At 41.6% G+C, this 27,697-nt stretch overlaps 1 protein-coding gene across 1 annotated transcript; it reads right to left on the bottom strand.

The window, feature by feature from the left end:
* Positions 1-26,806, bottom strand: PGM2 (phosphoglucomutase 2). Its single transcript, XM_037529600.2, has 14 exons — positions 26,656-26,806; positions 22,558-22,725; positions 18,832-18,938; positions 15,063-15,147; positions 13,322-13,405; positions 13,007-13,200; positions 11,042-11,231; positions 9,912-10,009; positions 8,296-8,476; positions 8,115-8,208; positions 6,796-6,925; positions 6,006-6,195; positions 3,362-3,495; positions 1-417 (listed from the first exon to the last, which is right to left on the bottom strand). Exons 1-14 carry the CDS (start codon positions 26,749-26,751, stop codon positions 315-317), a joined length of 1,854 nt encoding a protein of 617 aa, XP_037385497.1. The 5' UTR covers positions 26,752-26,806; the 3' UTR covers positions 1-314.
* Between the last annotated feature and the right edge of the window lie 891 nt (positions 26,807-27,697).

The raw sequence follows: 27,697 nt of genomic DNA, 5'->3' as shown, positions 1-27,697 counted from the left end.
ACATATTTGCTATTTATTCTATTAGAGCACATTAATTGCAAAATATTTTTGAAAGTTAGTTATGTTAAAAATCTTCATTTTAAAATTCATATAATGCCCAGGCTTAACTTTTTAAAAGGAATGTTGGTTTTTTAACACTTTAGCCATCTTTTTATGAACCTTGATCAAATATAAAACAATGAGGAATGTAGGTCTATTAAAAATATATAAATACTTTCTGTGGTAGTTTAAATCATTTGGCCCCAAAAAATATTGCTTAACAAATCATGTTCAAGTTAATTGTAAATAAATGTTATGCGCAAAGTTAAAATATTTTACTCTGCCTTTGGCTGAAGATTATACTTTTGAGGCTGGAAAAAATGTTCTTCAATTGCACTGACTAGTTCATTTAGTTCTTTCTTCAGCTGCTCAGGATCGCTGAAAAAGAAAAGGAAAACATTTCATATCAGTAATTTATTCCAAGGCATATTTTAAATTCTCCCCATATTAATCAAATAGCATTGAATTTAATCCCAAGAGGAGGCTAAATCAGACCAGACAGAACTCCAGTGACTTAAGTATAGGATCACATCTGCTGACTTGGATAAAACATACAAACAAAACAACCCAAAAGAAAATATCCATTATTTTCCCCAGAGGATCTCCACACAGTCTCTACTATAAATAAAATCATCCCTTTGCACTTCTCATAAGAATTTTAAAGAGACAATGTTTGGCCATAGCATCCCTAAAAGATCTGCAATGTTTGTGCTTAACAGTATTGAGAAACCTTGCATGACTCCAGTCATCATTAAATCCTGCTGAATTTTATAAATGTCATTTCTATTGAGTTCTTGGTGTGCTGGATACAAATATTCCTAAATCCTGTCTTCTGTCAAACCACTGGAAGCTCAACTGCAGACCATCTGAAAGGTCTTCCTAGAATGGACAGTGATGGAGAGCCTCCTAGTGGGGGTGCTAGTTACATACCAGAAATAAGACACCCCAGGCTTTAACCTTATTATTCTACCCCCAGAACAAGAGTTATAACTAAAGTGTAAACAGGAATCTAGGGGGCTATATGTCTCTTATATTCTTTTTTTTTTTAATATTATTTACTCTCCTTAGCTTTGCTTTTTTTTTTTTTTTTTTAAGATTGATTTATTTATGCATACAAGAGCTAGGGAACAGGCCAGAGATGGAGGGGTGAGAGGTTTCACCAGAGACAGAGTAGGAAACAGAACAGGCAGACTGACTGAAATACACTGCTGAAGGGAGCAGCGGGCAAGACAGGAGAGATCTGCTTCACCATGTGGTTTCTCCCTGGCCAGCTGGGGATCGAACTTGTGCTCCAGAGGCTGCGGATTGCTTCATAGTCCGGTGCTTAACCCCTTGCGCCACCACGGAGGCCTATGCCTCTTATATTCCACTTAAAATTCTAAGCATGTGGTAAACACTCATTTATATGCAAACATTTGGAAGGCAGGTAACTTATAAAATGATAAAATGAACCTGTAATTAAAGGCCACTAGCATAGAATGAGTTACTCTAAGGACTTCAAACCAAAGTACTAAATATAAAACACTAAATCATTTCAATTTAAACTTTCATTGCATCATTTTTGACCATCTCAATAAAATCAAACATTATTTTAATAGAAATAGCAATCCTTGTAATTAGTTTAGATCATTGTTACATTGTAATAGCGTTTTAAACAGTACTACTGACAATCTATTTTATTATAGACATATATTCTGGTTCTACAATTTACTAACTGGGTGTTCTTGGGCAAATGGCTCTGCCTTTCCAAGGCCTAGATTTCTCATTTGTAAAACTCAGATAAAGATTTTGCATTTTCAAGAGAGTTGTTGTATAGATCAAGATAAACTATATAAAGCAATTAGCAGAGAACCTGGCTCACAAACCTTAATAAATATAACTATCATAATTATTATTTTTTTCTAAAGATTTATTTATTTATGCATACAAGAACAGGGGTGTAGACCAGAGGGAAGGAGGGGTGAGAAGATTTACCAGAAAGAGTGGAGAGCAGATCAGGTGGATCTACTGAAATACACTGCTGAGGGGAGCAGTGGGTGACACAGGAGAGGTTTGCTGTGCCATGTGGGTAAGCTACCTGGCTGGGGATCAAACTTACACTGCAGTGACTGGTGATAGCTTGACAGTGCTGAGACCTTTAACACCTGTGCCACCAGGGAGGCCCTGAATTTTGCACTTTAAAGGATTAGTAAGCTGGCCTCCCTGGTGGCACAAGGGGTTAAGACACAACCTATGCAGCCACTGCAACAGGAGTTCAATCCCTGGCCAGGGAGATGCCCACATGGTGCAGCAGACCTCTCCTGTGTCACCCACTGCTCCCCTCAGCAGTGTATTTCAGTAGATCCACCTGATCTGCTTCCTACTTTATCTATGGTGAATCCTCTTAACCCCACACCTCTGGCCTGTACCCCAGTTCTTGTATGCATAAATAAATAAATCTTTAACAAAAATAAAGGATTAGTAAGTAATGCAATGATATATAATAGTATCTAGGGTTATCAGAAAATAAGGAAACCTAAAAGCCCTGGCTTTCGATGTTGCCATATGTTAGGTATGCTGGTTCCTTGCTCAAGCCATGGTGGCATATCCGTGGAATGACCTAGCAATAAATGGAAGCAATATTTCTATTAATATAATAAAGGGACGATCTTTCAAAATGTCTTTCGCAATTCAAAAACTAATATTTAAATTTAAGTACACTAAGCCAGGTGAAAAATATAAATACCATAAATCTTTAAACATTAAATAGTATTGCTATTATACAGGGAAGTCTTTAGAAGTGTTAGATACATTTTCACAAGATAAAGAAAAGGAAAGGGCAAAAGGAAATAGATTCTTAAGTTGGACTAATGCCCTAGTTTAGAAAGAATGAAGTGTAGAAAATGAAAACATTAAGTGAGAGTGAGAATTAAAATGAAATGTCTATGGAGGGACCTCCCTGGTGGCACAAGGGGTTAAGTTGCAGCACTATGAAGCTATAAGCTATCAGTTACTGCAGCGCAATTTCGATTCCTGGCCTGGGAGCTAACAAATATGGCATGGCAGACCTTATTATTATTTGCTGAAATTGGGAATGAAATTTGACAAAGATGGTCAGGAGAAAAGTAAGTAAGTAGTAAGTTAGGAGGAAGTAAGCCTTTGGTCCCTGGAAGCTTTAAGCATCTGGTAATATCACAATATTGCTGTAGGCTGGAAAACAACATTCCTAATTAAACTATCAATACATATTGGGAAAGATGAAGTAAGTTACTTAGTTTTTTGAGTAAAACCAATTAGGAGGTTTAGGAAACAAAAATCAGAGCAGCTGCAATCTCCAGCATACCTATTTCCAGGGGGAGCACATAGTTCCGAGTAGTACTTGATTTTGGGTTCTGTCCCGCTGGTTCGAATGGTGGCCACGCCTCCATTAGCAAAGGTAAAAGTGATCATTTGGCTGCTTGAACTAGTAGGAAGAACCTAGGAATTAATTTAGCATGTTATACATTTAAATAGCAACACAAACTGTTCTGGCCTAACTATATGAAAGGATATGAAAGAAAATAAAGGGAAAACCAAAAACACTGGTTAGCAAAAGAAAAACATTTTGAGGACATTAGTAAAATGTACTCCATACAAATGAAATGCTAAATAATAATAATAATAAGGTAATTCGTGAAAATTAAGCAAAGTTGTATACTAGCTTTTCAATTTCCTAGAGCTAATGATTAAAGCTACTAAAGTTTTGCTAAATCAAAATGTATTTTTATAAGAAATTGCCTTAAATAGATTAATAATACATTACTAAAACCCCACAAAACACTAGATGACCTTATTTCACTTTTTAAAAGTCTATAAAGAGACTTTTTAAAAAAGGTAACATTTCTTGGGAGATGTATTTATAGCTGAGTGCTCCCCAAACTCCACTAAAGTGAATGAAGTATATTAGAAGAAATAACAAATGCAAGGGCAAAGAGAAGGCAGAATTTGATGGGCTGGACCATCAACCCTGGAAGTCAGGAAACAGATGGAGGAGCAGAACTGATCTAAAGAGACACAGGACAGTGACAGCTGAGCATGTGGAGGGGACAGACAAGAACCAAGTCAAGGTGCTGCAGAAACCCAGGCAGAGCTCACAGGCAGGGTGCGAGAGACAAAGATGGTGTCTGAAAGGAGCTATTAGACCCTCCCAGTTCTTTAATCCTGTCCATACAGTCAGCAGCCCCCTCATCAGGTGATAGTTTAGTTCTCTGGTGTAGCTGAACCAGAAGGGCTCAGGAGTTGGGGACTGGGCACTATATGATGGAAACAGAGATTAAGTGAGTCCCTAGGACTAGGCCATGCTACTGCTAGACACTTCTCCTTCGATATCCCCAGCCACTGCTTCCAAAGCCTCAGCATCCGGGTTCTCGGTCCTCAGATCGGGGCCATCTTCTGCAGAAAGGCTGTTTGCTAACCACCCCTGTGTTAACTGTGTATGCACAGAGCTTCCAACCAGCTTTTTATTGCTCAAAGGACAGTTAAGGATCACCAGACTTTGGGGAAAAAATATTAGATAAAAGACAAAGAACCTAGGAAACAAAAAAAAAAAAAAAAAGAACTTGGAAGAAATAAAGATAATACAGAGGGGAAAAGATCTACATGTTTGAAAAGTTATAATTAAATCCTTATGAGAGCTAAGGAGTCCACAGAACAATGTGGAGGAAATCTCCCAGGAGCAGAACAAGAAGATATGGAAAACCAATAGGAAAGAAAGACACGAGGGAATTAGAACATCAGCCCTGGAGAGCCAGCATCTGACTAAGAACTCGTCAAGACAGAATAGAGGGCCTCCCCGGTGGCGCAGCGGTTGAGCGCTGGGTTGCGAAGCTGCCCACAGCCTCCGTGTTGCCGGTTCGATCCCCGGCTGCTCCCCGGCCCCGGAGGAGGATCCCACATGGTGCGCAGACCTCTCCTGCCACCCGCTGCTCCCCTCAGCAGTGTACTTCGGTCCTTCTGCCTGCTCTGCTCCCCGCTCTGGCTCTGGTGAATTCTCTCACCCTCCCGCGCCTCTGACTGTACCCAGTGCATGTATAAACAAAACAAACAAACAAATATAATAAATAAATAAATAAAAACATGCCTCTATAAAAAAAAAAAAAAAAAAAAAAAGACAGAATAGAAATTGCAATGGAGGAAGTCATTTGAAAATTTCTTCGAAAATCTCCAGCCCCTGCTCTTTTCTACAAAATCAAGAAATTTCTCAGAACAGAAAGAAATGACTGCACACGTGCTGGAATGGAAAGGCATCTTCCCACAGAGAAAAAACTAAGTTGCATGGAAAGGACTGAGTAAGTATAGCACTGACATCCCCGAGTGCAGTGCACAGCGGGCCTCAGCCCCTCCTGACAATGTGACTGGATGCTCAAGTCCTGGGAACTAAATCACCATGAAGCGATGCTTTCCAAAGTGGGAGTCAAAATGGGAGGCTAGAAGAAGACATTTTCAGACGTAAATGCCTCCAAAAATTTACCTCCCATTCACTTTTTTTTTTCCCCGAGGAGAAAGCTATTAGAGGATGTTATCCTGGAGAATAAAAAACAAAAGGAGGGAGTCCTGTAGTCCACAAGCAAGGGACTCAAGCCTGCGGTGTGGCGAGGGACACCCCTAGGATGACAGTGGGTGAGTGCCCCACCCAGAGAGCAGCTGGCCCAGCAGGATGGAGGGACAAGAGGGAAGCCAGTGGAAGCCAAATGGAAATGGCAGATCCTGCACTTCTGAGTACTGATTCCTTATGTGTTAAATGATGCCTTTCATTTCAACCATTGGTGAGAACCCTTTTAGTTCAATTCCATGATTTCTAACTTTCTCTGTAACATAAGTAATTTAATAATAATGTCTGAATGCCCCCAAATCAGCTTTGATTAATTATGTAATTAAATAAGTTAAGCTTTTCAAAGTATAGTTAAGGATAAATAAAGAAGAGTTTGATAAGAGTTTCTATTACTTACAGCTTTTTTATCAGGTTGGCTATCGTCATAGCCAGTTGTAAGGTCCCTAATGCCAGAAATTTTAAATTTGCCACAAGCTTTAGGGTAGTTATTCTTCCCATCATAACTTCTAAGGTTCTCAAATAATTTCTTAATGGTATCTGGATCATGGCAGATAAAATATGAAGCTTTGGTAATATGGTAACCATACCTATCAAAACAAATACAAATAACAAGCAAAATGAGGAACAAATAATTCCAGAGTATAAACAGAATCAAAATCATTTCCACACTGTGTACACAGAACCAACAACACACAGTATGTTCTAAAAGAAATGAAACAAATGATCCTCATGAGCCTAAAAAGATTAACCCAACATTAAGAAAAGGTATCACAATCTACCCCATGGACTGCCAAACTGCTGTCTGGCCTTTATTTAATCTATATTTATAAGCAGTGTATATTGTGTCTATATTTGTAAGTGGAAGTGTTTTTGAAACATACCACACCACACCCATTGCCTTATGGATCATGGATCATGGCTGGCTATTCTTGCATCACAAAGGCAGAGTTGAACAGTTGTTACAAAGACTGAAATGTGGAAACACATTTCATCTTTTTTGACATTGGACACTTAAAATCACATTGTTCAGTTATGATTTTCCTGACTAATAGTATCAATTGTTAAGGAATAATAGAATTATGATAACCAAAGAAAGAGCATTAGAAAAAGTATTAATATCTCATTCACAAGCACATAATAAAACATTAAAAGATATTGCTTCAGTGAAAGACGCAGTAGAGACTTACTCAACATAGATGGCCTTTAGCTGCTGAGACAAAGACAAATTCTTGGTTGCTAGAAAGCTAGCCAACTCTGCGCTGATGGCAGCAGCACTGACTCCATCCTTGTCCAGAACAAAAGGACAGCACATGTATCCTGCAGAAACGCAAGCCACATACACTCTTAGGAGTGGGTTCCTTTACAACACAGTGCTACATTTATCTAAATGGGTCCTGCCTATCGCATAAGACATTGTACAGTCTGAAGATGTGATTGCTTCTCATTCATCAACATTATGTTTTAAAACTGTGCCCATGGGGGCCTCCCTGGTGGCACAGGGGTTAAAGACAGCATTATCAAGCTGTTGCCAGCCACTACAGCACAAGTTCGATCCCCAGCTGGCCAGGGAGCTAACCCACATGGCACAAAAAGACCTCTCCTGTCTCACCTGCTGCTCCCCTCAGCAGTGTATTTCAGTCATTCTATCTGTTCTGCTCCCCACTCTGTCTCTGGTGAATCCTCTCAAACAAACCCTCCCCCACCCCCAGCATCTCTGGCCTACACCCCAGTTCTTGTATGCATAAATAAATAAATAGACAAACAAGTAAATAAATAAAATAGTGCCCACAACTTAGTAGATAGCAGGTCTACAAGAACTACTTGTTGAACAACCTATCAGGATAAAATTGTGCTCATTTTCTAAGTCCAGCCCAAATTCCTTCAGCTCACATGAAGTTGTCTTTAATTGTTCTAGTCAATGCTTACTTTGTCTTCTCTGAATCCCCATAGTTCTTAGGAGCTCATTTTTCATCTTGATACCTGACCTATAAGTTTTTGTGGTTACTTAACTATCTCTAAACTGCTATATGCTAAGGTCAGTGTCATCTACTTCTTTCAGAGTTACTGAATAATTGATATGCAATAAATATTTGATAAACAAATGTAAAATTTAAAAATTAAAAATCAATAGATATGACTGCCAATTTTGATAACAAAAGAGCACAAATGGAGTATCATACTTTACTCAATTAGATAAGTGATGAGTGTGTATCTGTGCTGAAGTACAAGATGAATTAGAAGAATATATAATTTAATAAGCATAAAGTATAATAGCATCTGCTAAATTAATACCTGAAATACTCCTAGCAAACACATCTGAGTTTCAAGTTTCTCTAGCTAGTTCTCCTTTCTGCTCATTTATATCAACAACTTCAGGCAAGTGATTTTCAGTTATTCTGGCTGGACATGGGGGTCATCTGTTCAGAAGACGACCACTGTGATCAAGCACAGCATAGTTATTGCATTCTACACACTAACCAATTCTGTGATCATCATTACCACTTACCGATAGCTTCTTCGAATGCAAATAAGACATTTTTCCCTTGTTCTATTAGCTGTTTCGCTCGGTTTCCCATCCACTTAAAGCCAGTTAATGTTTCCTAATGGGATAATCCAGAAGAAAAGAAATGCCTTAGAACTCTGCAGAGCAAAAGAAGGGGGACAAACATATTCCTCAAAAGCCTTACCTCAAAATGGAAACCCTCCTTTAAGGCAATGGCCCGCAAGATTTTGGAGGAGACAGTGCTGGACAACATGTACGTGTCTTTGAGGGCGCTGGGATCTTGGTTCTTTTCTTTCCAAGAAGTAAAAAGCCACCAGCCTAAAAGGGCCCCCAATTCATTGCCTGAAAACACTCTCCATTCACCACTGAAAGTAAAAAAAATAACCTATGATTCACAGCAGATTGTAATAAGACAACGGCATTTGCTGGGACAGGACAGTTAAGCCAAACAAGGCTCAAGTAGTTTTCCCAGGACATTTTCTTGCTATTCTTGTTTAAATAACTTGTCAGAAATGTGATTGCAGTTACCATGTCTCAGACATATTTCCTAGACAAACATCCTATCCTTAAAGAGTATATAAGTGTATAACACTGTATAATGCTTTTATCTTAATCTTCAGCAAAGACTTTGGCTTTAAACCTAACAGAAGTGTGTTGATAAGATATATCTTGTATAAATTTAGTGTAATAGTTTGTGTTTCCCCATTTTCTATCTGTCAGTATTACTGATTCTGAGAAGGTGATAGTTTAGGATTTCTTAAGATCAAGTTCAGGGCCTACCTGGTGGCACAAGGGGTTAAGCGTTAGCACTAGGAAGCAACCAATAGCTACTGCAGCATGAGTTCGATCCTCAGTCAGGGAGCTACCCTCATGGCACAGCAGACCTCTCCTGGCTCACTCACTGCTCCACTTAGCAGTGCATTTCAGTCAGTCCACCTGTTCTGCTCCCCACTCTGCCTCTGGCGAATCTTCTCACCCCCGCACCTCTGGCCTGTATTCCAGAGGGCGTGTTATAAATAAATAAATCTTAAAAAAAAATCAAGTTCAGCACCAAATGGTCAGGACACACGAGAAGAGAAGTGTACTTATCTTCCTCTCTGTAGCCCAGGTAGCAGGAAGTACAACGCCTCTCACATTTTGGCATGCAACTAACCTGAGTGCAACTTTCTAAAAACTGATATAGAACTAAACAAGTTTTATCATAATCTAAAACTCCAGCCTCTTCAGTAGCACCCCACTGCCTCCAAAACATCACATGTACAGTTTGACAGCCAAAATTACGTGGCCCTTGCCTAAGACCTTTCAACACTCACTCCATCCGCCCCCATAGACCTGTTATTCCTCTGCACAAACTCTATGGTCAGGCTTGTCTTAAGCACTGTCAATACCCTACAGTTATTCCACTCTGGGATGCTCAACCTAAGTTCAACATTTCCTTGAAGGATCAAGTCTTCACCGAACTCTCTGGCAAATACTAAACTATAAGTCAGCCCCAAGCAAAGTACTTTGCCCTCTGTAGGCACAGAGTCATAGATTATTACTTATCATAATACAATCTATGATAAGATGAAGGAAGATAACAAATAGTCACTCTATTATGTTTGACAGTCATGCGGCTCCCAGACCAGATCAGCGTCTTGCTCTACGGCAAGGGATCTGGCCGGAAGATGAGTGAGATGATCATTGGCAAAATAATGGGAAAGTAGCTCCAAATAGGTCCAGTCTCCCCAGAAATATTTTACTGCTGAAAATGTCATTTGTCATCTCTTCTATTTTCTAGGTAATTACTATTAATCTTACCTGTCTTGTTTTTCTGCTACAGCAAGTCTATCAGCATCTGGGTCATTTGCTAAAACAATTCTGGCCTTGGTTTTGTCAGCCAAGGCAAAAGATAAAGTCTGAAAAAATGAAAGATTACTTCAATCAACAATCGAGCATAATTACCATTCATAAAAACATTCAGTTCTTTAAGAACAAAAAGAAGAATTTCTCCAAACTAAGGCTGAGTTTGATTTCTGGAGCTGGTCTTGGCTGGTCACTTGTTATATCCTAAGCCAGAGAACAGCTAATGGGATCATCAGCACATGACCCACATCTGCCCGTGGGGTTCATTCCACATCTGATAGCATGTGTGTGGCTGAACGGGTATTTCCAGGCTTTGCTTGTGATCAGCCTCACAAACAAAACAAAATAAGCTGACTCTGAATATTATTGTAACCCTAACCTTTAAACAAGTTAAAGGAACCATAATTTAAGCAGCACTCCTTCTTATCAGAAAAATGGCAAAAAAACAAAAATCTTGCGATAAACCTCCAAACTATTACTGGGCTTTTTTGGTCTAATTGTTGTCATTTAGAAAGCAGAGTCAATTTATTAAATTTAATTATATTTAAAAATCATTTAAAATTCAGCTCTTCCATCCTGAGGTTAAGACAGCTAATTGAAAATTTAAGAAATGCATGGCTTGGAGACTCCCTGGTGGCCCAAGGGCTTAAGTCTCAGCACTATGAAGCTATATCTGCAGCCTCAACAGCAGGAGTTCGACCCCCAGCCAGGGAGCTGACCCACACGGCACAGCAGACCTCTCTGGACTCACCCAAAGCTCCCCTTAGCAGTGTATTTCAGTAGATCTGCCTGTTCTGTTCCTCACTCTGTCTCTGGTGAGTCCTCTCAACTCCTTCCCCCCGCCCCTGCACTGACACCTTTGGCCTGCACCCCATTCTTTGTATGCATAAATAAATAAAATCTTTAAAAAAAAGGAAATGCATGGCTATTTTTTTAAAAAGAAAAAGGAAGACTAATACATACAAATATTTTCAATGACATTAATTTTTTGGTTCAGCATCATGAAAACATATAAAACCTATTTTCCTTGATAGTAATAGTTTTGGCTATGAAAGGCATATTTTTAAATTAAAAAATTAGATTACCAAGACACCTTTACCCTCCTCGGGATTTGGGTATTTCACTGTTGGGAACTCAGGGTCAGGATCTTTCTGTTCGGGAACAGCCTCAGGAGGAACGAAGTCAAAAGCCCTGAAGGCTGACTGCACAAACTTATGCCCCACGCCGTGGACGGAGGTGTGCACAAACTTCACCTTGGCCTCCCTGTTCACACTCCTAGAATCAGACACACGGAAAATGACAAAATATACAAATACAGCTCTCAAAACTGGAAGGTTTGCAAACTGTCAAGGGATCAGATTCCTAAGAATGTAAAACGTCGAAGTAATAAGAATGTACAAAACAACCGAATCTCTAATGCCAGTTCTGGAAATTAAACATACCTGCTCCTTCCCAAATGCACACCTTTCCCAAGACATATCCAAGTTCTAAATTTTACTGTAGAGTTCTCTTTACTAAATCTGATTATTCTAGATTTTGTTTTAGCTTGTTCACCTACAGGGGAATAACTTGGAGTGAGCTTAGAGGAACATTCATCACTACCCCAATGGGTATCTGCTTTGGCAGTGCCAGTGTCAGGACACGATACTATTCAAAAGCTAGATTTTCAAAATGTTCCTTTTGGGTGCCTCTCTGGTAGCGCAAGAGGTTAAGGACAGCACTATGTCCTTAACACACACACACACACACACACACACACACAAACGCTGGGCATGCGAGAGGATTCTAGGAGCAGCAGAAACCTGGAAACACTTAGTCTCTGAATTTCAATCAGAGGGATAGAGAGAAGGGTCACAGATATGTCTTGGATTAATACAACATTTAAAAACCGATCCCCGGGGGCCTCCCTGGTGGCGCAAGGGGTTAAGACGCAACCTATGAAGCTAACTGCAGCCACTGCAGTAACAGTTCGATCCCCGGCCAGGGAGATACCCACATGGCACAGCAGACCTCTCCTGACTCGCCTGCTGCTCCCCTCAGCAGTGTATTTCAGTCAATCTGCCTGTTCTGTTCCCCACTCTGTCTCTGGTGAATCATCTTACCCCCTGCACTTCTGGCCTGTACCCAGTTCTTGTATGTATAAATAAAATAAATCTTAAAATTAAAAAAAAACAAACAAAAAACAATCCCCAACATTTAAAATGTAAAAATTAGGAGATTTCACATGCAAAATCTAGATTTTCTATTTCAATCAGGGAGAAAAGATCAGATAATCTGGCAACTCTGAACCTACAACTGCAGATGGTAACACCCAGTCAGCATGGCAGCTCCTATCAGACGGGACTGGGATTTCACACCCAACACACGGTCCTCCAAGTCCAGGTGGTCCCACAAATATAGTGTTAGAGACAATCTAGAGACCCTGCTTCTTTAAAATCAGTAATTTATTGCTGAGGCAGAATCAGGCATCTGTGTTACTAGCTTTAAATTAATGGGTTTAGAAGCCATTAAAACAATAGAGCCAGGGCTAACACAGCAAGGTACCCACGATAAATTAAAAAAAAAGGCATAGCACACTGCACACACACTCCATTCCTATTTATAAATTTGAAATATATTGTGCACATGCACACACATGTATATTTGCACAGAAAATTTCTAGAAAAGCAACAATTATTTTTTAACATAGTACATACAAACACACATGTACAATTACAACAGGGTTTAGCAAACTATGGCCTATGAGCCAGTCACCTGCCTTTAGAAAGAAAATTTTTTTGAACACAGCTATGTTTGTGTGCATTCATTTACACGTCACCCACAGCTGCTTTCCTATAATAGCAGAATTGCAATGAAGTGTATACGGTTCACAAAGCCAAAAATATTTACTTTGATGAAAAGCTGCCAGTTTCCTGATCTGCAGCCTCTAAAATGAGATGCAGCTACAGTCTATGTACCAATTAAAGAAAAAAAAAATTAAGGAAAATGGATCCAATTTGGCTGAATCACATTAACTGAACATACTTGAGGTGAATTTCCAATGCATTTACCTGTGAAAACAGTATTTTTTAAGGTCTTCAAAGTAGTCTTTATTGACAGAAGCACTTGGGTCATGAAGAAGTGGATTGCCATTAATTAAAGAATCATCCCAAGCTTGAGGCCATGGCTCTAGATTTTCTTCAATAGCTTGAGAAATTCCTTTATCATGAGGAGAGATGATCTGAGCTCCATTATCCCAATAGACCTAGGGAAGAGATAGTTTCGGGTGAACGAAAGTGAAGCATCTGTCTGTCACCTATGCTCTCAAACCATAAAGTATAGGATTCCCCAGAAGGACATAAGTATGGCAAGAAAAATCAAAATACCTTATAACCATTATCCTGCTTTGGATTGTGAGAGGCTGTTATCATGATTCCTGCACAAAGTTTCAAGTGTGATACTGTATAGGGCTGTAATGGTAGGAAACAAGAACAGTTTTACATGAAAAAGTAGATATGCTTAAACCACCTATTGTATATTGCTTGCTTATACAACCCTGTCGCTTTAAATAAACATGATATTTTAGGGGCCTCCCCTGGTGGCGCAGCGGTTGAGCGCTGGGTTGCGAAGCTGCCCGCACCCTCTGCAGCGCCGGTTCGATCCCCGGCTGCTCCCCGGTCACTGGAGGAGGGTCCCGCATGGCGCGCAGACCTCTCCTGCCGCCCGCTGCTCCCCTCAGCAGTGTACTTCGGTCCTTCTGCCTGCTCTGCTCCCGCTCTGGCTCTGGTGAATTCTCTCACCCTCCCGCGCTTCTGACTGTACCCAGTGCTTGTATAAATAAATAAATCTTTAAAATAAATAAATAAATAAATAAACAATAAATAAATAAATAAATAAACATGATATTTTAATATCACAGTGTGCCATTCCATATGTTTTGGACACACCCAAGGAGTAGATCCTTGTTACCCTGGGAATGAACACACTACTCAAACATCTGGATATACACCCTAGTATTTTCCTAGGGGCCACCTTCTATTTTGTAGAGTTAGAAAAGTCTCCAAAGAAATGACCTAATCCTCCATTTCTCATTCTTCTACATCTCTGCTTGGAACAGGAGCTTATGGATCTAGTTTAATTCCTCCTAATTGCTTCCTTTTCTCCTCTTCTTTCCTCCTATTTGCTTTTAAGGAAAAGGTTGAAGAAATGGAGCGTGCTCTTACAGCTCGCTCACTAGCTCTCACTCTAGGGTAAAATGTCCCTCTCTTGTATTTCTTTTTAGCTCCCATCTTTACAAGACTAATTCCCCAATAGGGGAGAAAGGAGTCTCCCTGTGGTGCAAGGGGTTAAGATGCAACCTATGCAGCACGAGTTCGATCCCCAGGCAGGGAGCTACTCACATGGTGCAGCAGACCTCTCCTGACTCACCTGCTGCTCCCCTCAGCAGTGTATTTCACTCAATCCGCCTGTTCTGTTCCCCACTCTGTCTCTGGTGGATCCTCTCACCCTCCACACCTCTGGCCTGTACCCCAGCTCTTGTATGCATAAATAAATAAATCTTTAAAAAAAATCAGTTCTCGGGCCTCCCCGGTGGCGCAGCGGTTGAGCGCTGGGTTGCGAAGCTGCCCGCGGCCTCAGCGGCGCCGGTTCGATCCCCGGCTGCTCCCCGGCCACCAGAGGAGGGTCCCACATGGCGCGCAGACCTCTCCTGCCACCCGTTGCTCCCCTCAGCAGTGTACTTCGGTCCTTCTGCCTGCTCTGCTCCCCGCTCTGGCTCTGGTGAATTCTCTCACCCTCCCGCGCTTCTGACTGTACCCAGTGCATGTATAAACAAAACAAACAAAACAAATAAATAATAAAAAAAAAACATGCCTCTATAAAAAAAAAAAAAAAATCAGTTCTCATGAAGCAAAAGATGAACACCAGAGAAACAGTGCTAGAATGTGGAAGAAACATTCCTGAAGAGAAACAAGAACACCCAAACATGCCAAGGTATTCTCAGGCACTCAAATATCTGAATTTGCTAGACCAACAGGGCACTCCTAATGGTGTTTTCGAATGTGACATTCAGCCAGGTCCCATCCCTGAGCCTGCCACAGGAAATTATTAAAGGCAACAATTACTTACCACAAAGGGGGTTGGGGTTATATCAGAAAAGAGGTACACGGGAATCCCCTGACTGATAAATGTGGTTGCAGCAAGTCGGGCAAATCTGGAAATACAATGTGACGGGGGGAGAAAAGGAGAGTTGTCAGGACAGGGAGTGACAGTGGAGAAGGAACACGTACTTCTTTGGGTTTATCTGTTGTTTCCAGATCAAAGAAAACATTGATAATATTCATACCGGCATAGAACATTAAAGCTGGCTGAAACATGGGAAGCTCTTGCTTCACATTTTTGTTTCATAGAAATGGGACTAAAGCCTAGAAAGGCCAGACAACTTGCCCCATGGTCAACAGCCACTTGGCAGCTGAGCCAGTACTGCACCCAATGCTTTTAATTCTCTATCTCAGTGGTCCTAAGCCAAAGGCCATTCTGCCCTTCGGGGGCATCTAAAATGTCTGAAGACGTTATGGTTGTCACAAGGATGGGGTAGATTGTTCCTGGTAGCAGGTGGGTACAGGCCAGGGATTCTGCTAGTCACCCTACAAGGCATAGGGCAGTCCCCTCCAACAAAATGATCTGGTGCAGTATGAAGTGACATGTGCATTAGGCAGAAACCAAGAAGCCCAGTTTAAAGTTATCACAATCTTAGGTCTCCCTGGTGGTGCAAGTGGTTAAGATGTAGCCTATGAAGCTGTCCATAGCCTCTGCAGCACAAGTTTGATCCTTGGCCATCCAGGGAGCAACCTACATGGCACAGCCAATCAATCCTGTCTCGCTAGCTGCTCCCCTCAGCAGTGTACTTCGGTCAATCTGCCTGTTCTGCTCCCCACTCTGTCTCTGGTGAATCCTCTCACCTTCCCACACCTCTGGCCTGTACCCCAGTTCTTGTATGCATAAATAAATCTTAAAAAATATACCATGAAGACTAGTATTTGAGTAGGTGTTGTCTTCTATGAAATATAAGGCTTACTGGCATATGTATGTGTTTGGCATGTCATACATATATAAATGACATATATACATCTTGACTCCATTCAGTTCTTAAAAGAAGATTTAAATCTTTGACACCTGTGACATTTTTCTCAACTGCCATAGCAACTGGCTTAGGGTAGGACACACCATGGCATCAAAACTTTCTTTATACTTGGGGTAAAATACTTCACCACAATAACTGAGCAATTTACAAGTAATCATCATTATACTATTATAGGACTAAATAATCAGCTATATAATCATTCTCTCTCCAAATATTTCATGAGCACTAGCTTCAGTGAACATTATTGTGGGTGCTGGTTGTGGGCACCAGGAGATTTCTGCACTTTAACAACTCAACTGCTACACTTCCTAAGATCAGTACAAAATGATTTTGACAGCTAAAAAATTGCTTCTACAGAGGGAAGTCATAAAAATGACAAAAATTCAGCAAAAACAATTTTAATTAAAATCTGAATTAAATCCAAATTGCATCACTGGAAGGCATAGAAGTAATTTTTACCCTCATGAGCTATTGTATATTCAGGCTGACTTTAGAGGGAATTTTTCTAAGTCTGCAAAGGAGACACTAGCACATATATGACATCCACATGATATAGAATGAGCCAAGTGACAAATGCACACAAAGAAGCTTCAGTATGTTTTCTGCATATGCTTAATAATTACTGCTTATGTTCTTCACCAGATATTTAAAATTGGAACTAAAATAAACACTTTCTTAGGTAATATCCTGACACTGCAATAGTTTCCAACTCTTTAAGAAGATTCCATTTGCCCACCATGAACTCTTTGCTATATACTGGTTTAATATTTTGATTGTAACCCCTAAGTGTCTTGCATTTTATAGGTGATACAAACTGAACCTCCACTACAGCTCATTCTATCAAACTCGGACTTAAACCACAAACTCAAATAAAGTCAATAGCATCAGTTACTTTAAGAAATTATATAGCCCTAAGGCCAAAATAAGACATAGCTATACCTTAATTGACAGTGTTAATAGAACTGAAGGAAGTACAAATCAGAAACAGGGTAGTCAATCTAAATGAACTTGAGAAGCTAAGCAGGTAGAGTTAGTTTTATATGTGCACTGTGCATACTCTGGCTAGGGCAGCTGACCTGCTCCAGGGAGAGTAAGGCAGACTTATGATCTAATTCTACTCTGAATCTACTAACCAAAAATTGACAAATGGATGTCCTGGTTTATACTATATTACTCTCTTGCAAATACAGTTCATGTACCTCTATCCCTGAGAGACAGATACAGCTTTTCTCTTGCTTTATTGACAAAAACCACATTTGTGAGCCTGCAGCTGAAGACTAAAATGTCTTCTATCCATCCTGAATTCAAACTGGGAGTTGATATCATGTAGTCTTTTGACATAGTGATACTTCCTTCCTTACAGTCACATTTGTTCCCATCAATGTTTTTCTCTTTGATTAGAAACTTAGGACACCATGAACTCATCCAGCACTGAAGAATTAATGAGATTTTTCACTAACACTAAATATTTGTATGTTGTTCCAATCTACAAAATTACCAATACTTACGTTCTGGCTTGATAAAAAAAATTCTTCTAGTAAAAAAGTAGGTCCTGTAACATGACTAAGACCATGGGTTGCAAACTACATCTTTGTAGATAGTTTTACTGGAACACTGCTGTGCCCATGTTATGTATTGTCTGTGGCTCTTTTTGTGCTATCTGGCAAAGTTGAGTAGTTGTGAAAGAGACTATATTGCCCACAATTTGTAAAATGTTTACTATAAAGAAAAAGTTTGCTGACTCCTGGTAGTAGCCTCTTTATGATTAAATTGTGATTCCTCCTCTCAATTTATGATCGTAGGGTAAAGAGATAAAAGTCCAATCTTTACAAGTTGTCATAGGGATTAAATGGGTAAATACCTACAGGTCTAGCTCATATCAGTATTCAAATGATTCCTGCTATTCTACCACAGCCATTATCACCACCACCACAACCATTTCATCACCATCATCACCACCATTACCACTACCACAACCACCATCATCACCACCATCATGATCATGACCACCATCATCGTTATCATTGTCATCCTTGCCACCATCATCACCATCATCTTGCAGTTACATAAGAAAGAGACCTATGATTTGAAAATTACTAGAAGAATGCAGCTTAAAATGGGCATTCAAGAATGGGAAGGAGCTCATGAAACTTATGAATAGTGGAAGAAAAATTATGTAAAAGGAAAAAAGAAGGAGAAATAACATTGCCATTAAAAAAAGTCTTTCATTTAGGTAGGTATTAAATTCTGTGCTAGGGCATCCCCTGGTGGTGTAGTGGTTGAGCGCTGGGTTGTAAAGCTGCCTGCAGCCTCTGCAGTGCAGGTTCCATCCCCGGCCACCAACGAGGGTCCCATATAGCACGCAGACCTCTCCTGCCGCGCCCACTGCTCCCCTCAGCAGTGTACTTTGGTCCTTCTGCCTGTTCTCTTCCCTGCTCTGGCTCTGGTGAATTCTCTCACCCTCCCATGCTTCTGACTGTACCCAGTGCTTGTATGAATAAATAAATAAATCTTTAAAATAAATAAATGATTGAATAAATAAATAAATAAATTCTATGCTGTCTAAATAATTTCATTTTCTTAACCCAAACATAAAACCAGAATTCATGCAAATTGCAAACAGGACTTATCCATCAGTTTATAGCTAAGTAATATAGCTGTCAAATGGATCTACAGTCAAGCTATTGAAATAGTGATTTAAAATAAAACCACAAAATACGCTACAAATATATTTTCACAAAAATATTTCAATACCTTTTGCTGTTGCCTCCACTAGATGGATGAGCTCGAGCATCAAAGCTGATCACGACACCTCTTTGCTTCAGGTCACTGAATTGCTTTTCCAGGTATCTGCAAAATCCCTAAAAAATACCACCTGGATTAAAAAAGCATATTTGTTTTTGGGCCTCCCTGGTGGTGCAGGGGTTAAGTCTCAGTGCTATAAAGGTATTGCAGCCACTGTGGCCTGAGTTCGATCCCTGGCCAGGGAGCTAACCCAAATGGTGCAGCAGACCTGCTCCCCTCAGCAGTGTATTTCAGTAGATCTGCCTGTTCTGCTCCCAACTCTGTCTCTGGTGAATTGTCTCACCCCCTGCACCTCTGGCCTACACCCCAGTTCTTGTATGCATAAATAAATAAATCTTTTTTTAAAAAGTATATTTGTTTTAAAATATCACACATATATAAGCCAAATATTGATACAGTTTTCTCCACTTCCACAAAGGACATTAGAACAAAGGGGAAGGGAAGATATACCTCAGGAAGTAAATGTACTAAGAAATAAGAAAACAATACTTTCTTGGGCCTCCTAGTGGCGCAGAAGTTGAGCGCCGCGCTGCGAAGCTGTCCGCAGCCTCTGCAGCGCTGGTTCGATTCCCCGCCAGCCAGGGAGAACCCCACATGGCGCAGCAGACCTCTCCTGCCACCCGCTGCTCCCCTCAGCAGCGTCTTCGGTTTCCCTGCTGCTCTGCTCCCCACTCCGGCTCTGGTGAATTCTCTCACACTCCCTCGCTTTTGACCTGTGCCCCAGTTCTTGTATAAAATAAATAAATAAATCTTTAAAAAGAAAAGAAAAGAAAAAGAAAACAATACTTTCTTTATTGTCTATCTGAATGTTATCAGGAACTGTGTTGGAGACAGGATATCTATTATCACTAACACCAGATCAACTTTTCCAAGAACTCCCATTTTATAGATGGGAAAACTAAGACTTCACAGACACTGAATGATGTGCCCAATTTCAGAGCCACAAGTAGCAGAGCCTGGGTTTGTGCTGGCATCTGGTTAGAGATGGTTCAGTGTGGGGGTTAAAAGCAGGATCTGTGGGTTTGTCTCCCACTCTGCCACGTAAGAACAAATGACAAGTTCTTGAATGGCTCTATGCCTCAGATTCCTCTTCTGTAAAATGGGAAAAATAAAGTAACTATCCCAAAGGGTTTATAAGGATTAAGTAAGTTAAAACGTGCCACGTGCTGAAATCCAACACCTAGGAAGCACTGTTATGTTTGTTCTTATGAGTGCTACTGGTTTATCTTCCCTCAAAGTCTATACTACTTTCTTTATTCTAGTTCTTAAATGTCTGGCTGAAAACAGAGAAATGTTTACATTATTTCCATCTGCTCTGTAACATCAGTAGGTCAAAGACATTCAATATATTTGGTAAGATTTTGAAAATTACTAATCTAAATCTGTTCTGTTTGCGAAATTGTTTGACAAGAGGCAGAGGTTTTAAGGAGGCCATATCAGTTCAATTACAGGGTGTGGGCAATTATACAAATAAAATTATGCAGAGTTTGGGCTACTACCACTTGCCTAGAAAGTGATGAAACACAATTTCCCTATCTCAGTTGTAATAAAATCACATTATTCTGAAATTAGGATGATTAAAACACTGAACTTTGAATTCATTAGGTTTAGATTGCTGGATAAAATAGGTTTTATGACAGAACAAAGAGAACTCTGATTAATTGGGTAATAATGATAGCTTATATTACTTATTTCATTTTCGCTGAAGGAAACCTTGTAAAAATAAACATAACTTAATTTTGCTAGAGGGGTAACTCACAGCTTTCTTGCTAGAGCAATGTCAATTTAGAATGCCTTTAATTTTTCCCTGACAAAAGTACTTTGTTGGGCTTATCTTCTGAAGTTGACTGACACAAGGAAATAAGGACATGAGTGTTAGTTTCATGGGAGCCCCCTCCCCCCGAGAGGCCTCACACTCTGAGGCTGACAACAGTGATGGCAGCATCTCCCCAGCCCCAGCTGACTCCTGCATCATGGCCCTGATGTTCAAGGGAACAAGAAGAACTCAGCCTTCGTCCAAAATCCTCACATTTCCAAAATAGCTCTAAAAAGAGTCTCATGTTGCGGATGATTCACTCATATGAGGACTATAAAACAAAGTTAACAAACAAAATTTAACCTCCCTACCCCGAGATCTAACTGTAGAATTGACGCTACCAGAGCAGGGAGTGGAGAGTAGAAAACAAAGCAGTGGACAGACTAGGACTAGCAGCGGACTAGCCTGACAGACTAGGTGTAGGATTATGGTGCCTTGGTGATGGGTGTGGTGTGGTGTGGTGACATACACCTGAAGAGGCATGAATCTATATGGCTAAATCTTACAGAGTGTTATAAACTAACTTCACATCAATAAAAAATAATACAATTTATATAAAAAAAAAATCTGGTGTTCACTAAGACTGAGAACCTGCGAGAATGGCTAAAAGAAAAGGATATGCTTATTCTAGAGAGAAGATAAAGATGGTTGTTTGACTCTAGTGGTTGAAACAGTCACCCCACAGCAAAATTCCGTAAACTAAAACAGGATTCCCAGGCTTACTCCACTTCAAACCTTCCCTCCAAAAAGACCTCAACTGCTTGCAGGACATTGTGTCTAGGGGTTTCCATGGCAACTCTGTAACTTTATTAGGGTTTTGCTAGAATATGTCCACCTCTGCCTGTCAGCTGAGAGGTATATGTAAGGTACTTATCATCATCATTAGTGAAGGTCTCTAGCTTTTTCTTTCCGGAATTAAGGTGATGCTCATTTTTATGAAGTCCAAGTAGTTGAAAAAATAGAATCATCTGTTCTGTTTCATCTGTTCCCTCAGAGACAGGACTTTTGATATTGAGCAGCAGCTCTCTTGTTTTGTCAAAGGCTCCCTCGCTAGTCAAAACAGTGGGATCTACTCACAAATGTAGTCAAGGGAACTCAATCATCATTTCCACCTAAACTATAAATTAAACTCAATGGAAGTGACTCTTCATTATTCCAACAGTTAGAAAATCTTTTCAATGTTTGCATCACCATAACAAAATGACAAGGTCATAAAAGTCAGTCCCGCAGCTTGAGTTGGGAGATTTGCCCTGACACAAAAGCTGCATGAGGGACTCTGTCTGTTTTAGTCATTATTTAGCCCCAAATACCTAGCACCTAGTAGGCACTCATGAATGAATGGGCAAATCGCTGTACTTTGCAACAAGTACTGCTTTGTGCAACTGTGCAAATCTTTCTTGCCTACACCCAGGCAAGCCCACAAGATAAGATCATAATTAAAACAAGTTAGTTCTGCCAAATACAGAAGGAGGATAGTGTTAAATTAGTTAAACAGGGAGGCCCTGAAACTGATGTGGTCCTTCTGCCTAAAGCAAACCAAAACCTAGCCCTCCTAAAAAACCCTCCAGGTTAAGAAAACAGAACATGAGGCCAACCAATCACAAACAGGCAACTAGGCTTTTCCAAAGTAAAGCAAGAGTTTCAGCTATAACCAATCAAATAGTTTCCTTTGCTTCCCCCATTCTCTATAAACCGTCCCCAGCTCCTATCAGCTGAGCACATCACTTGTAAAGACAACTGGTTCGGTACTGCCTGATTGGGGTTTTACTCAAATAAACTCCAAAAATTTAATATGCTTCAGTTTGCCTTTTTAAAACTGGGGCCATGTTAGGAATAACTAAAAGTCATAAACAAGGTACCTGAGTAGTCTGGATGATTGTCAAGTCGTTCATGTGAGAAACCCCAGCCCCCATGGCCGCCCGCAGGCCAGCCGTCCCAAATTCCATCCGCGCTCCAAAACATGCTTGCAGTTCTTCGGTGTTACCTTCTGCAACCAGTTTTTTCACTGACGCCAAAGTTAAAGGATTCTGTAAAACACACCAGATAAAGGCATATGAAATGAATAATAAAGTCTGAATTAAAAAAAAAAACCTACAATAATCCCAAATACATGTGCTTTTCAATTTTCTCATGCTTTTGAAATTTGCAGTGTGAAGTCAGTTTTTTTGAATTAAAATGTTTAATCCATATATACTGCCTTTTTGTTTCGGGTTCTTGACCCTTTCTAAAGACCTAGGAATTCCTGAGTGAATTGGGGTGAGAGGATCATCTTTTATTATTCTTAATCAGCCCCTTTCAACCAAACCAGAGATTATGCTAATGAGGTGACTCTTAGAGGTTGTGGGCTGGTTGCCAGAGAAACCAACCTCTGGATTAGAGTGCTGGGCAGTCTAGTCCCTCGGTGACCTCCGGGGAAAGGATAGGAGTTGGAAAAGGAGTTCAGTCTCCAATACCAATGATTTAATCAATTGTGCCTATAACTGGGACCTCCATAAAAACTCCTAAACAAGAGGGTCGAGGTTTTCAGGCTGGTGGACACATGGAGGTGGGTGGTAGGGGCACCGACGGCTGGCATGGAAGCTCTGTGTCCCTTCCCATACACCTCGCCCTGTGCATTTCTTCCATTTGACTGTTCCTGAGTGGCCTTGCTTTGGACCAACCCTGCTTGGCTGGGCGGTTACCCACCATGGGATGGGTAACTTTGGGTGTTTCATGGAGAAACTATTTTAACTATAATCTTTCTCTTCTTCTGTTGCACAATAATTGTGTTCAAGTTTTCTATTGAAGTTCTTATGCACTGAGTATGTCTTGTCTTGATGTGGGGGATGGCAGAACCCATTTAGGGTGGACAGGTTTGGGGGTCCATGAAGGGCTTCTACTTGTAAGTTTTTCTCACCTAAAGACATACTAATACTAGAGGAAGGCAATGCAGGATTTAATTTTTTTCTTGCCAAAGAATTTCAGAGATGCAAAACCATCTTTTCCCCTGGCTCCTTGAACATCAGTGGGTGTGAAAAGACTGACTTGACCTTCAGACAACAGGTTCCTGCCCACAGAATGGAGCTGCAAAGGTGGCTTTGCTCTCTTGCTTATGAGGTCAGGGGAGGGGTCCCCAGAAAATTTTATAATGTTTACAGCTTGGTATCGGCAGGCCTTACATTTGGTGTCAGAAGTTCTCAGTAGAGGTAAAAATATTTTTCCCCTTTATTAAGTATTATTTCCTTTCCTGCCAAGTACTTTTGGAGCAATGGAATGAACATGCAGGGTTTGGGGTCCGACACCATAGTGGAGTCCTGGCCACATCTCCACTTACCAAGTCTATGCTTTTGGGAAGATTATGTATGTAGCTTCTTGCATTCTCAGTTTCCTCATCTGTAAGATGGAAATAATCTAGAATGTCCCCTACACAGTGATTTTGAGGTGGTTTACATACAAATCATCTTTCTTTACCTGACACTTAGCTGTAATCAAGTCAAATCAATTTCCCCAGAAAGTGATGAAATCATACAATTTAAACCAAGACCTAAATTTTGTGGTGCTTTATAATTTGTAAACACTTTCACATACCTGGTCAAAGTTGAATCTTGCAATGACTGTAAAAGGCAGGCAAATATAAATCTCATTTGACAAGTGGAGAACATCAGAAAGTAAGTTTGTTGCTTACGGTGTATTAACCTCCTGCCTTTCCATTATATTAACTGTTTCTAATAGACACACAATCATTTAGATTCATTATATGTTATATTTTCTTCATACAATGATTACAGAAAATGTTAAGAATGGAGAAATCACATTAACTTCCTATCAGACATTTAAATGAAGAATTCAGGAGAATACAGAGGACATACAATATACATTATATCTACCTTATAGTCATCACCCAATTGGATGAATACAAAGGCAAGATGTCAAGTAAACTTTGACATGTTATTGCAATAAAACCTGAGCTTTCTGGAATGAAGCCCACATCTCAGATTATAGCAGATTCAAGAGCAATCATGTAAAAGTCCATCATTTTTGCTTAAAAGCACTAGACTGATTATAGGGCACCATCTGATCAGAGTCTCAGATCTGGGACATAAAAGAGGTTTAATTAGTATTTGCTGAGTGGATGAGAAAACAGACTTCACAGTCACACCCAATATCTCTCATTTACAGGGCAGATTTGGAAAATACTACTTTGGCCTTTGAGAGCCATAAAAGACCAAATAGTCTGAGAGGAGGAGGCAGCAAGATAAGAAGGAAAAATCAAGAGAGTAGCAGAGATCAGAATCAGCCCTGGGTGAGGCCAAAGCAGCAGCAGAGAACCACACAGGGAGGAAGCCAGTGTGGGAATGCAAAGGGCACATCACTGTCCCAGGGGGAATCAGACCAGAGCCTGTAGGCTTTTGGCTGGCAGGTAGTTCCCTTGGTGCCTTTCTCAAACCAAAGAAGAAAGTGAGAGAGAAAGAAAAAGAGGAGTGGCAGAAGTTTTTAAAGGGGTAAAATACCACCTAGCCCATACCCAGGGAGGTGCTAGCTCTCTTTATACAGACAGAACTTGTCCTGGAAATAAGATTTGCATTTCTTTACAGGGAAGTTTTATGGAACAGGGCAGTTCCACCTATGACTTTAAAAGAATTTTACACACTACAAGTTACTAAGTTATCAGAAATGGAAATACTGTTCTTGCCTAAAGAATTACAAGGCTGTTTTTCCAGGAAAAGAAAAACCACCAAGAATTTGTCCATTGTACCTGGAAGTTCATGGCACAGGGGCCGGTGGGTAAACAGGAAGACATGGTCCTTGCTGATGGGCTTGCTATCTTCTTCATTCATTCAACAAGTATTTTATCTATCTACCAAATGCAGTGCAGTGTGAGACCCATGGACGTTAGATAGGAAGTGGGCAGAACCGGCTGTGTGGTTTGCTGTGACCCATTGCAAAAGGAAAATGTGTCTCCTTAACAATTTAAAAACAAAATTCAAGACAGGACAGCAAAGAGCTGGACCTTCTCCTGGGAGAAGTGGTCCAGTGTGAGTCAAAGGATCTCATTCAGGCCTTTGAAATCAGCTCTGGGAGACATTTAACAAATAAACCTCCAAGTTCTTGCTTTGTTAATTGGACCAATTGCAATAAGAACTATGAAGGAAAAGAGCAGGGTGTGTAGAGAGAGGATCAGGTGGAAGAAACTTACTACAGGCATCCAGGGAAGGCCTCTCTCACAAGTCACATGTAAGTTCAGGCCCAAAACAGGAGACACAATGAGAGAAATAAGTGCAGCATAAGAGGAGAAGTCTATGAAAACAAACAGCATGAGCAACAGAACAAGTGAGCCAGACTCAAGTTAGAAAGAAGAGTGATATCAGATTCATTCTCTCTCTCTCCCTCCCCGGCCCCCCACGCCGGCAGCTAAGGAAGTGACAAGCAGAAAAGTTAGGGGGGTATGTCCAAGGGGTTCCTTCTCATTTTCTCAGGACAGAGACTCCAAACTCTAAGCAGGCCAAACCCAGAGGATCTATTTTTGAAACCAAGCACCTGGGAGATGTGGAAATGAACGCAGCTGTGCACAGATCCAAGGGGCAAAAAGAGGAGGCGAAAAGGACGGTTCCAGGTGCGAGGTGGGGGATGCACAGGGGATCGCCAAGGTCGAGCGGCCGGAGTGACAGGAACCCCCACTGCCCTCTGCCAGACCCCAGAGCTTCCCCGTGCGGCTCGATTCTCCCACTCCCGACCTTGCAGCCCCGGCCCTGCGGGTCACAGGTTTTGTCCTGGGACAAACTTTCCCGGAGACAGTCGGGTTCTGACACATGTTGACCAGGCCGGGAAGGCCCGGCCTCCGCCGCGTCTCTGCCGGGTGTAGACGAGGGAAGGAAGCGCTCGCACCTGCACTGGCAGCAGGAAAAGGCGCTGCGCCCGGGGAGGCGGGTGCGCCCGCCACCTTCCCCGGGCGCCCCCAGCCTCGGGTCGCCCCTCACCTTGTCCCATCGCAGCCACCGCTCCGTCTCCTGGCCCAGCCGGGCGTCCAGAGCCGGGCCCACGCCTCCTGGAGCCTCTGTCGCGGTGGCCGCCATCCCCGCGCTGCCCACCGCCAAGTTCAGGAGCGGACGAGGCGGCCCTTCCGGCAGGGCGCAGGGCGCGGGGCGGGGCGCAGGGCGCAGGGAGCAGGGCGCAGGGCGCAGGGGCGGGGCGCAGGGCGCAGGGGCGGGGCGCAGGGGCGGGCGGGGCGAGCTGCGGCGAGCCAGCCGGCGGCCGGGAGGAAGGTGACGCGCGCCCCGGGAACACGCCTCCCTGCAGTTTGCCCCGGAGCCCGGGGAAGCGCAGGGAGGTGGTGCGGGCAGCTTGTGCGAGCTGAACGTGCCGAGTCTCTGCAAGGTGCCAGGTCACTTCCATTCATACAATGGCTGGTGATCGCGCTCCCACTGTGCGCCCCCCGCAAGTCACGTCCTGGGATCCAAGGATGAGCAGAGGCAGACGAGAGCCTGAAAATTATGTCGAGATGCCGAAGGAGAAGAATAAGCGACAGTGGGTGAACCGGAGCAAAAGGAATAGAGTGAAGAAGAGAATTTGGACTGTAAGCGGTGAACGTCTGTAGTATACACGCACGTTGATTTTGAGCGATGCACACCTGAAACGTAATGTTACAATGCAATGCTGCTTGAATAAAAGTATAAAAGGAAAGGGGCCTGCCTGGTGGCGCAAAGGGTTAAGCACCGCGCTATGAAGCAAGCCACAGCCTCTACAGCACGAGTTCAATCCCTGGCCAGGGAGCTACCCACATGGCGCAGCAGACCCCTCCTGACTCACCCGCTGCTCCCCTCAGCAGGGTTTTTCAGTCAGTCTGCCTGTTCTGTTCCCCACTCTGTCTCTGGTGAATCCTCTCACCCCCTGCATCTCTGGCCTGTACCCCAGCTCTTGTATGCATAAATAAACAAATCTTTAAAATATGTCTATATATAAAAGGAAAACCGACAAATAATCTTGAAGTATAACAACGTGGGAAGATTAACATGAATTGAC

Source organism: Talpa occidentalis, unplaced genomic scaffold, assembly GCF_014898055.3.
Source record: "Talpa occidentalis isolate TD23 unplaced genomic scaffold, MPIMG_talOcc4v2.1 talOcc4.6, whole genome shotgun sequence".
NCBI lineage: Eukaryota > Metazoa > Chordata > Mammalia > Eulipotyphla > Talpidae > Talpa > Talpa occidentalis.
The sequence above is the reverse complement of the archived record's forward strand: the minus strand, read 5'-3'. Positions and strand labels throughout refer to the sequence as shown.